Genomic DNA, 13423 nt, shown 5'->3' with positions numbered 1-13423 from the left:
ACACGCACACAAGTGCTACGAATTACACCTGGTAGGACACGCACACAAGTGCTACGAATTACACCTGATAGGACACGCACACAAATGCTGCGAATTATACCTGATAGGACACGCACACCAGTGCTGCGAATTATACCTGATAGGTCACGCACAGTTCGAATCTAGGCTGAGGCACAGAAACAAAGTCCACAACTGCAGAGTTCCCAAAAGACACTAAGTTTATTACGCTCGAGCGTGGTGCCCCCCTGCTAGCCAGGAGGGGACCCTGAATGCAGATTATACAAAGGTTATATACCTTTTAGCAAAGCATGTTGCCCTCGTGCATCGGAAACCTGAGCCAATAAACAAACCCTTGTCTTATCTACCACCTATCCCTGCTTGGTGCATTCCTCGTGCTATACCAGTATGTTAATTACACAGCATGGTCCTAAAGCCATGCATCAGTAACTTTTATTATCAGGATGGGAGGCCTCACATCAAGGCCAAGAGACAGGGAGTTAGAGACTGACAAAAACCAGATACTGGGAGACAAGGCAGGCTGGAGACAAGGAGGAGGATTTTCACAGGGATTCAATATCTAAGGATTACTCCTCCTGATGTATGATGTGCTGGCATTTAAACAATGGTGGGCCCCAAACCAAAATGGAGTCACATGTGCTAACTTTTCCTTAACAGTCCTCCCTTTTTTTTTTTGTACGTCAGTAAGCTATATCAGGGCTGAGTAACCGCGCTGCAGGGTTAGCAATTGCCGACAGCACATACTGCAGCATTGTAGGCATACAAAAAATAACGCAAAAACAATAACAGTTAAAAAAAGTAAATACAAAATACGCCGTCCCCAAGTCCCCACATCCGGTAGCCATGAGGTGAGCCAGTCCCAGACCTCCTGGAATCCGGCGCTGGTAGTGTCGAGGCTGATGTGGTGGAATAGGGCTGCCTGTTGCTTGAGGATGTGGATGTCAGTTTCCACCCTATGATGCTGATTTACAAATACGCAACAGCTTGAGTTGACCAGAGCACAAACCCCGCCCTGATTTGCAAGGAGATAATCCAGGGCTAGGCGGTTTTGCAATGTAGTTTGGGATAGCTGGGTGACTTCAATTTGAAGGGCAGATAGAGCATCTGCAGTAGCATTTGCCATTAGTTCCAAAGCAGCTGAAATGTTAACTATAGCTTTTTCCAGCTCGCTTACTCCCAACCATGGCAGAAACCAACGCACAAAGGAGTGAAAGCCTTTGGGCCGATAAGAAAGGGGGTTTAAAGGAATACTTCGTCGGTCCCTCCATACTAGATTGCGGATCTCTCCCCGGGTCAGGTTCTGGTGTACTGTCACGGCGGGTACTATAGCCCCTAAGGTACATGTACCACACCATCCTGCTGGGAGAACCTTATAGGCTGTGTGATTGCATAACCAATACCAGCCAGACCCCTCGGGGACTGGCCACGGGGTTCTGGAGTAGGTAGAGGGGCCTCCCGCACCAGAGCTGATTTGGGTGGTGTCCTTGCACCCTACAAAATTCCCTACAAAAACTGTTTTTTCTATGCCCTTACGTCGTGACACACATAAAGCATAATTACCCTGGGCCACCATATCAATAGACCATATTTGAATTGTAACATTCCAGTTAAATGTAGTGTTTGCCCATAGCTTGGTTTGGAGCGTTCGATTAAGGGGGATAGGTACCCCTACCAACGGGACGCTCTGACCTAAATATGTGGGGGTATGAATACAAATCCAACACTGCGTTCGATTTACACCCTGTTTGATAGCACGGGTTAAATTTAAAAAGCTATTGCCCTCCCATCCTTGTACTGGACTTGGGAATAGGGAGAGGATCCCCCAGGCAAACCATACCAATGTTGACATCCTCCCCTGTACCATACAAAAAACACTACCCCCAATGTAAGTCCAATAAACAGGAACACAAAAAGTCCTGGTGGGCTATGAAGGTCCCAGTAGCTGGAAAGCTCAGTCCATGGGTTGGCTGTAGTGTTCATTCGTGAAGTGGCTCGTCTGCTGGCTTGCCAGGGTCAGGTGGGGGTTCTGTTGCCAACTTGATGTAGCTATGGTGAATCCAGGAACCTTTACCTGCAACTTTTAAAGCAGAATAAGTACATAACAGAACCTGGTACGGCCCCTCCCACCGAGGTTCCAGGGGGTCGGTGTGGGGGATCTTTTTTACCATTACCCAATCCCCTGGTTTAAAGGAATGAACTTGTAACCCTAAGGGTGCGGTTTGAAACAACTGAGCTTCAGACTGGTTTTCAGTCAGCTCCTTTTGCAGTCTAGCAACATATCTGGCCAAAGTTTCATCTCCATCCAAGAGGCTAGCATGTACAGGAACATAAGTTCCCGGGACCAAAGCTGGTCTCCCAAACAGTACCTCAAATGGGGACAGGCCTAGGGGCATGCGTGGCGTTCGTCTTATATGCCATAAAACTATAGGCAAGGCCTCTGGCCACTTAAGTCCAGTTTCCTTACAAAACTTTGCTACCATTGTCTTTATTGTTCGGTTCATGCGCTCCACCTGACCTGCGGACTGGGGGTGGTACGGGGTGTGTAATTGTCGAATAATCCCCAAGCACCGGTACAGTTCCTCCAAAATCTTTGCAGTAAAGTGTGAGCCCCGATCTGAATCAATGACTTCAGGGACACCAAACCTGGGTACAATGTCTTTCATTAAGAACTTGACCACAGATCTTGCATCTGCCTTTCTGGTTGGTATTGCTTCAGGCCATCCGGAAAGTTGGTCCACTATAACAAGGAGGTGGTGAAACCCTGAGCATTTAGGCATTTCTGCGTAGTCCATCTGCAAGCGCTGAAACGGGAAGTTTGCCCAGGGTCTCCCCCCTTTTGAGTTGGCATCGAGCCGAGTCTTAGCAGAGAAGGCCAGGCAAGTAGGGCAGGAGCCAAGAACTCGCTTTACCGCGGGATAAACATGCGGTGCTGCCCAGAACTTTAGTATGGCAGCCACCGTGCCCTGAATACCAGCGTGACCCAGGGAATGAAAATAATGAGCAGCTGCGAGTAGATAACGACGGGGGAGAATAGGTTTGTTCCCGATCCGCCAAACCTTATCGGAGCCCTTAGATCCCTCCCAGCGTTTCCAGTCATGCAGCTCCTCCAAGAATACGTCAGCATACAGCAGTGTCCAGTCAGCAGGTGGGAAGGACACATCCAGGGGGAGGGAAGCCGAAACCAGAAGGGGCTGTAGAGCTGCAGCCTTTGCGGCTGAATCAGCTAATGCATTGCCCTGAGACACAACACTGTTAGACTGCCTGTGCGCATAACAATGAACCACCGCCACCTGACGAGGGGCCTGAATAGCTTCCAAAAGGGCAGAGATTAGAGGGCCATTAGCGATTTTTGTGCCTGAGGAGGTTAAAAATCCTCGTTGCTTCCAGAGCTGGCCTGTAGCATGACAAACCCCAAAAGCATACTTAGAGTCTGTATAAATGGTAACAGTTTTTTCTGAAGACAATAAGCAAGCCCTGGTAAGTGCGTGTAACTCTGCACCCTGGGCGCTGAAGGAAGGTGGTAGGGGGGCAGCCTCGATAACGTCTGCCTGAGAGGTAACCGAATAGCCCGAGACCCGGTGGCCATTTAAATAGTATGAGGACCCATCTGTGAAAAGAAGTAAATCGGGCTCTACTAAAGGGGAGTCCGCTAAATCCGGGCGGGGCTTACCATTCTGCGCGACGACATCCATGCATACATGGTGAGGGGTACCGTCTTCTGGGAGGGGTAGCATTGTGGCTGGATTGAGGATGTTACAGCGGCGTAAAGTAACGTTGTCAGCGGCCAACAGGATTAGTTCATATTTATGAGCCCGCTGTGGAGACAATGCCTGTGTAGAATGCTGTTTTAAAATAATTTCAACCTCATGAGGGACCCAGACAGTCAAAGGGTGCCCCAAAACAATAGGTCGTGACCGTTCAACCATGACAGCAGCAGCAGCAACAGACCGTACACAGGAGACAGAGCCCTGAATCACAGGGTCCAGTTGTACTGAATAATAGGCTACGGGGCGTGGGCGACCCCCCAGATATTGCAAAAGGACTCCGCTAGCCACTCCCTGCCGTTCATGAGTGAAAAGAGAAAATGGTTTACCGTAATCCGGGAATCCCAAGGCGGGCGCAGAGATCAGAGCCTTTTTGACGGATTTAAAAGCATTTTCCATTTCCGGGGTCCAGGAGACAGGATCGAGGGTCAGTGTTGTAGTAGCTTGAACTAACGGTTTTACCAATTCTCCGAAAGCCACAACCCAGGGTCGACAGAACCCCGCAGCCCCCAGGAAAGCCCGTAACTGCTTTTTTGTAGTCGGACGTGGGTAATCCTGGATTGCCCGCACCCTATCAGGGGAGAGTAAACGCTCCCCAGGCCTAATTACAAAGCCCAAATAAATTACCTGATCTAGGCACAGCTGCAACTTGGATGGGGAAGCACAATGACCCTTATTAGCTAATGCAGTAAGCAAAACAACAGAGTCAATTAAACATGCGTTATAATCTGAGGCAGCGATTAGCAAATCATCCACATACTGAACCAGGACAGACGAACTAGGCAAAACAATGTCTTTTAAATCCTCGGTGAGAATCCGGGAAAAAATAGTAGGGGATCCTGAGAACCCCTGGGGAAGACGCGTCCATGTTAGCTGCTGACCCTTCCAGGTAAATGCGAATAAATATTGAGAATCAGGGTGCAAAGGAATACTGAAAAATGCTGCACACAAATCTATGACAGTAAAGCAAGTGGCTGACTGAGGAATTAGCGTTAGAATAGTGCTCGGATCAGGGACAACTGGATGGGGGGCTATAACATAACCATTTATAGCCCGAAGATCCTGAACAAATCGATAGACTGGACGCCCGTCTGGTCCCGGTTTAGGCTTCCTTACTGGAAGAATGGGAGTATTACAGGGCGAACTGCAAGGGACTAAAACCCCCTGAGTCAAATAACTGTCAATAAGGAGTGAGATGCCTTCTTCCGCCTCCCTCGACAAGGGGTATTGTTTTACGGACGGAGGCGGTCCGCCCCCTGTTTTCAGACTCACTGGAACTGCTGATTTAAGAAGACCCACATCAGTAGGATTTGTGCTCCACAAAGCGTGGGGAACACTGGACAATTCAGAGGGCACACCAGGAATAGGGGTAACCGATGTCATAAGAGAAGCAACCGCCGAGTCCGGGACGGACATGCGGAGCCCCTCGGGGGCGCAATATATATGTGCCCCCAATTTGCCCAGCACATCCCGCCCGAGGAGGTTTGCGGGGCCCTCCGGCATTACAACAAATCTATGTGATAGCTTTAAAGAACCAAGCTCGATAGGGACAGGGTAGGATAAAGGGGCCGGGCAGGGATTACCTTCTATACCCTGCACCCAAACCTTGGTATCGGACAGAGAGCCCGGAACAAAAGTTAAAGTGGAGAGAGTGGCCCCAGTATCTACTAGAAAAGGCACAAGGTGTTCCCCAACCTTTAAATAAATTTGTGACTGTAATCCCAAGTCCCATTCCAACTCTCCCAAAGTCCCCAAAACCTCCGCCTCTAGTCACTGGGGGTTAACAAGGTTCTGGGGGGCGTTAGGGGGAAAAGAAGGATTAGCCTCTACCTGGTTCTTCCAAGGAGCCCCTCGGGGAAGCAGGGGACACTCCCTCCTCCAGTGCCCTGGTTGTTTACAATAATTACAATTCCCGTCCCTCATTCTATCCCAACCTCCCCCTCCTCCTGTCCCCTGTCCATGCCCCCTTCCCCTCATCTCTCCGCGCCCTCGCCATTGCTGGTTTCCCGAAGGAGCCTGCAAGGCAGCAGCTAACATACTTACCTCCTCCTTCTTCTGTTTACGTTTTTCCCGTGCTTTTTCCTCGTCCCTGCTGTTAAACACAAAGGTGGCCAGGCGGACAACCTCCTGGAGGGGTTTTCCTGGCCAATCGGGCACATGCTTAGAAAAATATTTTTTTATATCTGATGCTGCCTGATCAACATAAAAGGAGACCATCATAGGACGGTTTTCCTCTGCCTCAGGGTTTATACCGCCCCCATATACACGAACTTGCTTGGACAACCGGGCCAAAAAGGCGGAGGGGTGCTCAGTAAGCTCTTGCTGACATTCACGAATTTTAGACCAGTTAGCCGTTTTACTACCAGCTTTACGTACAGCTTCTAAAAGGCCGTTTCTACCTGCCTTTAAAAGGCCCATTTGAGTAGGCACATTAGGATTCCAATTGGGATCAGTCAGGGGCCAAGAAGCCCGGGTACTATCCTCCCCTGCCCAGCGCCTATTAGCATCCAGAATGGAATATTTTTCGTCAGGGGTAAAAAGTGTGTCCAGGATTACCTGGACATCTCCCCATGTAGGATTAAATGCGGTAAATACAGACCGAATGGTTTGCAGAACCTTCTCTGGATCGTCACGCAGGCGAGGCATCTGCTGTTGCCATGTTACTAAATCGCCTGGGCCAAAAGGGCGGTGAACATAGGGAAAAGCAAACCGTTCACTTCCGTCCGTATTATGAGTAACAAGGGGTTGCTGAATGAGGGGAGCTTGCAGAGTAACCGGTGGGTCAATGGTGGGCCCACACGGGCAGGGGGGTGGCGAGCAAGGAGATGATAGGCATAAGTCAGAAAGCCGAGGGTAAGCCGGGGGAGGGGCAGAAACAGGCCGGGGAGGAGAAGAAACAGGCATAGCACAGAGTGGGGCTGAAGACCCCTGAGATAGATAGGAAAAGGAGGAGGAAAGAGGACGTCCTTTCGCACGCGCATAAGCCCAGTTGTCCCATACATACCAATAATCCATTTGGGCTGGAGCTTTGTCCTCCAGCCTTCTTCTAAGCGTTGTTAATGTATCCCCAGCAAAGGACCCATCCGGTGGCCATTCAACAGATGTTTGAGTTGTTAGTGCTGGCCACTCAACCTTACATAAAATAACAGCTTTCTTTCTGCCTAACCCATGGGTGCCAGAGATATTCCCCCAATTCTCGAGAATTTCAGCTAAAGGGGTCCCCTTACTTACACTCTGCCCAGAACCCATAATGGGCTACCAAAAGAACACAAAATGTGCCACCTTATCGCCTAAGCGACGGCTCACACCCCCCCTCCTCGGAGTTCTCAAAGGTGAACTCACCCTGTGCCGGCTGGAGCTGTCCCAGAGGAGGAGTGTAGTCTCGCTTGTTGGGGCGAGCCTAGAGTCCCTTCGTGGTCGCCAAAACTGTTACGAATTACACCTTGTAGGACACGCACACAAGTGCTACGAATTACACCTGGTAGGACACGCACACAAGTGCTACAAATTACACCTGGTAGGACACGCACACAAATGCTGCGAATTATACCTGATAGGACACGCACACCAGTGCTGCGAATTATACCTGATAGGTCACGCACAGTTCGAATCTAGGCTGAGGCACAGAAACAAAGTCCACAACTGCAGAGTTCCCAAAAGACACTAAGTTTATTACGCTCGAGCGTGGTGCCCCCCTGCTAGCCAGGAGGGGACCCTGAATGCAGATTATACAAAGGTTATATACCTTTTAGCAAAGCATGTTGCCCTCGTGCATCGGAAACCTTAGCCAATAAACAAACCCTTGTCTTATCTACCACCTATCCCTGCTTGGTGCATTCCTCGTGCTATACCAGTATGTTAATTACACAGCATGGTCCTAAAGCCATGCATCAGTAACTTTTATTATCAGGATGGGAGGCCTCACATCAAGGCCAAGAGACAGGGAGTTAGAGACTGACAAAAACCAGATACTGGGAGACAAGGCAGGCTGGAGACAAGGAGGAGGATTTTCATAGGGATTCAATATCTAAGGATTACTCCTCCTGATGTATGATGTGCTGGCATTTAAACAATGGTGGGCCCCAAACCAAAATGGAGTCACATGTGCTAACTTTTCCTTAACAACTGATAACTAGCAGCATTGATTAGCATAAGGCCATTAACCATTGAAATAGTTCACAGGTACTTTACTACAAACTTCAAAGAGAAATAAAGACAAGGATATTATTACAACACAAGTTTCATCGAAATGGTAATATCCCCTTTTGACCTCTGAATCAAGAGAATAGGTCATGAAACATGACTTACAGGAACTGAAATTTATCATCTACAAGCTAATTTGGTCACATTGTTGAACTTGTAATAAGATATAGGTAAACCCAGACAAATACAATTAGTATCTACTTTTGATTCTCTAACAATACAGGCTTATATTTCAAGAACTCTAGTTTATTTACCGTGGCTTTGCTAGCTATCTATGAGGAACGGCCCTGTTTCCAATTTCAATAATTTTCTAATATGTCCTTGAGGGTTGCTTTTAGTTCAACTGGCCTGCTCGTTGCTTAATCCTCACTGGCTCAGCGTGACAGATGCACTTGGACACCACCGCCCATATTGGCTCCGAGAGATACAGATTAGAAAGACCAAATCAGTGCCCCCATTGGTGTCTGTTAGTGGAATAGTTTTGAAAGATCTTCATGATCCGTTTACGAATCTCTTTGGTTTTTATGCTGTATACAATGGGATTGAGCACTGGGGGGAAGAGGAGGTGGAGATAAGACAGAGGAATTTGACTCTGAGGGAGAGCCTGTTTCTTGAACCTGTGAATCATCGACAAACTGATCGGCGGGGTGTAGAAAAGCAGGCTGACACAGATGTGGGAGACACAGGTGTTCAGAGCCTTGAGACGCTCTTGCCAGGATGTGATACTCAATACAGTCTGAAGGATCATAATGTAAGACAAGACAATGAGCACTGAGTCTAATCCCAGAGACAAAATGATAACAAACAAACCATAGAAGCTGCTGGGCGTAGTGTCTGTGCAGGCCATCTTCATCACATCTGAATACAAACAATATGGATAATTGAGAGGTTGGATCTTGCTGTACGGCAACCTCTTGAGAAGAATGACAGCTGGGATATGCAGACCAATACCCCTGATTATTATCGCCAGCCCTATGTTTCCTATCCTTGCACTGGTTAAAGTCGAAGCGTATCTCAGTGGGTGGCGTATTGCAATAAAGCGGTCAAATGCCATGGCTACGAGTACAGACGATTCCATCATGGAGAAAGTGTGAATAAAGAAAAGTTGGGTCAGACAGACATCAATGCCAATTTCTCTGGTGTTAAACAGGAAGATGCTTAGCATTGTTGGCAAGGTGGAAACAGATAAGCCAAGGTCGGTGACAGACAACATAGAAAGGAACAAGTACATGGGCTGATGGAGACTGTGCTGTGTCTTGATCACAAACAGAATCAGACTGTTTCCTAAAATTGCAATGAGGTACATGGAACAGAAAGGGATGGAGATCCAGGGGCCATCAGCTTCCAGCCCTGGGATGCCTGCCAGGAGGAATCTTGCAGGACTGATGTTGGTTTCATTGCAGGTTGGCATGATGCACTGCGGAGTTTCTGGTCAGTTTCTTAAACCACATTCCCTACAATTAAAAGCAACATGATTAAAAGTACATGACACCATGAAAGAAAATATGGCCCATCCTGCCCCTGCTCTTCAGACAGGTTGGAGTCAGGTTGATTAAAAACCCTGGTTGTACTCACACATCCCCACATCAGTTATAAAATCCCATTACTATTAATATCCTGTTTTTATATAGAGCTTTGCATTTATAAATCTCAAAGTGATTTACAAAAGAGCACAAGTATCAATGGGTCTGATTCAGCGCCCATTGACACTCATCAGAAGGAGGATGTAGATCCTCATTTAACTGAGGGGAAAACTAAAGCACAAAACAGGTAAGCAACATGTGCAAGGTCACTCAGGAGATCAGTGACAGAAGTCAGGTCTCCAGGCTCTCAGATGAGTGCCCCTTCACTAAACTAGATCACACCCTCTCCCCTAGATGGAGCTTCGCATATGAAGACTTCTATGAACTCATTATTAAAGGGATCATAAGAAAAGCAGAGTGGACCTGAACCAAAACACTGGATCAGAACACTCGTACATTCTGGAACAAGATTTCAGTCTGGATCCAAATCTCAACTCTTTAGCTTGGGTCGATGACAAAAAAATAAATTGTTTAGCTTTTTAAAAAATCCTGTGAGAGTAGAACAATGATGTGTATTGTGAATGGTCCATGGGCAGAGAAGCGTTCATAGAAACTACTCAGTGATGACTCATAGTGACTTGTCCAAAGCCACACAAGGAGGCTGTGGTAGAACAGGGAACACAATCCAGCTCTGCTGTGTTTTAGCTGTAAATAAGGATGCCCTCTTTGTTGTACATGATGTTATTATTGGAGGGGGAGGGGACGAAAAGAAAAGGAGCCTCTGAAGACTGTGAATGTTAGCTGTGTCCTATCTTCATTCTAGATGCCTTCTTTGCTTACACTGGGTGAGATCCAGCCCTGTGGAGAGAGGCAGCATTCCTCAACCGGGAGTTTTGCCATGTGCAAAGTTTAGTGTGAAAACCCCTATCCTCAGTTCTATGTACAACTCCTAGGGACATCAACGGGCCCAACAGGCCCTCAGCCAGCAAAACCTCATTAAAAGTAAATTTTGTTGGAGTAAAGACAAAGAGCTCCATTTTCCCACTTATGGTATCCTTGCAGACACTCCAGGGGGTGTTATATGCCAAGCAAGCACCATGCCTCCAGAATCTGCAGGAAATGCAGGGAGTGCAAGTCACCCTTTCAGAGGTTACACACTCTCTCCGATTGGCTAGAAACTATGGTCACATTATTCAGTATTTGCCACTCCAGAGTTAATTGCCCCCCTTCCTGTTAAGAGTCTGGTGCTAGTGACTGTCAGTCAGGTTATGGGTCTAGATAGACGACAGCTGGGATGTGGTATGGCCATGCTGAGGCTCCTTCTCACCATACACAGCCCCAGGCAAGTCAATGGTACTTACGAAAAAGTGCCACAGGGAGTTAAAAACACAAGCTGGCTTTCACTGGGGTTTGGGTTCTTCACTCATGGAAAATTCCGTGCTACAAGGGTAATGTTTGCACCATCTGGGCCCTCCGATTGCAAGCACCACAAGGGAGGGACCTGTCTTCCGAGGAGTTTGGGTCCTGTATACAACAACGAATAAAGATGCTGATCATAAGAATGTGCAGGTCTCATTTGCTACAGATTAAACGTTCCAAGCAGCTGAGACTGCCTGTCCCTGTCCGTGAAATAACTCAAGTGTGATCAGCGCACTTACCAAAGCCACGAAAGTAGCAGCTGGAGAGTGCTCATCCTTGACTCCTGAGGAAGCAGAGCCTGAACAGCCTGGGCAGCAGCATTCCCTCTCTCTGTCAGGCACGCAGTGCAGCAATGTTTATAACCCAGTGGGTAAAAGCTCTGGAGGACAGATAATCAATTGGGAATCACCGTTGATCACATTGTTACACGTTTTAGCTCGACCGGCACAAATGAAAAACATTTAAAAGATGAATGATTTGAAGTATTTCTGCAGCGACTGGTGCAGCTTCCCAGATTTAGGGGTAACCCAATTCACAAGATGTTTCGCAACATTCAGCAATCGCCCATCTCAGAGCTGGGGTAAATGGTGCAACTGCATGAGTCAGGGGACTGGCACTGACTTGCATTCAGTCAGGATTTGACCCTGATATTTTTTTCCTCAAAGAGACGTTAGTTCTTGTGAAAGGTGCCAGCTTGACAGACCTGCAGATGCCTGTGCTATAAGGAGCTAAAATTCCACGTGTACTATTGTGGATGGACAACACCAAGGGTGTACTGTTCGGCACATGGGCGAGTGAACTTGTAGTCTTTCCATTACCTGGATTGAAACAATTTATTTTATTGTGCAACTTAAACAAAGCAGCCAGATCTCCCCACAGTTCCAGGGAATCTTCCACAGCCCCTGGGTATATTCTGCAGCCACAACATACATCCTCCTACGAACAGCCAAAGCCAACCCCACATCCATCCATTCTCCTCCTACTCATTCAAGCCCCATTCCAACCATGAACTCATTATGCAGCCCCTTCTCCAGCCCAGTAATCCTCTCTCCCCGATCCCCAATCCCCTCCTCGCCCTGTCACCCATTTCCGCACTCCAGGATAAGGGGGCCTGTCCCCCACTCTCCTCTCACACACCATCAGCCCCTCCATATTCCCTGCCCTGAGAGGACAAGGGGGGCTGCCATTTGCCCTGCCCCTCACAGGCCGTCCGCCCCTCCATTTCACTCTTTTGGGCAGTTGTTCAGGGAGAAATTATGCCTTCCCTCAGCTCATCTCCCTTGGAGCTCCTGGTTGCTCTCCTCCCTGGTCTGCCACTAAATCAGCTGCTCCCCTGTCTTTCTGCCTTTCTCAAGCACATTCCTCATACTTGATTTCTCTGCCCCATTGTCCTGATCATTTACTTGTTGAATGTTTGGCTTCTTTGAACTCAATTGGAAATGTAGCTACAAGATCAGTGGCTTTGGGAAGTAATCCTGCTGCTTTGGATAGGTCTGTGTCTTTGGATTGTAGCAGTTTTGAAACAGCATTTACCATTTCCAGAATCCTTCTTTGGAGCACAATGAGAAAAACAAAACTAAAAATTTCCTTTAATTTCTTTAATGCTGAAGGTTTGGAAACTTCAACAGCACTTTTGCTCAGGAGAATTATTTCCATGGGTGCCTTCATTGTCTCTAAACACTGAAGGTGAGAGGAAGGAGTGATTCACACTGGTTGTTGATCAATTGTGCAGTCAATTGCTTGACCAAGCTTTCATTTGCAATCATTTGTATGATATGATACCAGTTTTTTGGAAGCAGTAATTTTGCATGCACCTTATGCAGAACGTCTGCTCCGCAAAGTTACACTTTTCAGCTTTTATCACGTATTTGAAGATTTCACAAGTTACACATCTCTTGAAATGTCACTGAAATCCCACCCATCAGTTTGTCCCTGTTCCCGCAATTAAGTGGGGAGCTCTAGCCCATAAGGCCAGTTTGCTTCCTTGCTCCAATGTGTTTTTTTCATTAATTTCATTGAGTCTATTATTTGGGGGGGGTTGTTTATGCTGAATTCCAGTACATGTTATTCATAATTGTTGTTCATAATAGTTGGCTGGAACACAATGAACCTACAGGCCTCTATCCTCTATGATTATCCAGACCAAGTTAGTGTAAGGGTTTGTAACCTTTGGCATAGATAAATGGCCTACCAGTTACCCCGCTTGACTTTGGGGAACTGAATAGGGAATTGAACAAAGAATTGAATATGTTTACCATCGGTCTGGAACAGACCAGTAACTGCAGGGTACACCGCACGACATGTAAGTCATAAGTTAGGCCAAGGGTAATGGTTTCAGGGAATAGATAATCGATATTACTATGTATGAATATATGTCATAATATGTTAACCTATAGAGTAAGTGTACCCGAAGATGTCTCTGGGTAAGGAAATAGGAAATTGGGCATGATAGGCTGTGTCCTGACTGTGGCAGGGCCAGCACCCTATAAGAGGGCA

The 13423-nt window shown here is 47.4% G+C and overlaps 1 protein-coding gene across 1 annotated transcript; it reads right to left on the bottom strand.

Moving 5' to 3' along the window:
• Nucleotides 1–8430: 8430 nt before the first annotated feature.
• LOC144259685 (olfactory receptor 51G2-like) lies at nucleotides 8431–9396 on the bottom strand. The gene has a single exon (XM_077807991.1). The coding sequence runs from the start codon at nucleotides 9394–9396 to the stop codon at nucleotides 8431–8433; it is 966 nt and encodes a 321-aa protein (XP_077664117.1).
• Between the last annotated feature and the right edge of the window lie 4027 nt (nucleotides 9397–13423).

The sequence above is a fragment of the Eretmochelys imbricata genome, chromosome 1 (genome assembly GCF_965152235.1).
Source record: "Eretmochelys imbricata isolate rEreImb1 chromosome 1, rEreImb1.hap1, whole genome shotgun sequence".
NCBI classification, from domain to species: Eukaryota; Metazoa; Chordata; order Testudines; family Cheloniidae; genus Eretmochelys; species Eretmochelys imbricata.
The sequence above is the reverse complement of the archived record's forward strand: the minus strand, read 5'-3'. Positions and strand labels throughout refer to the sequence as shown.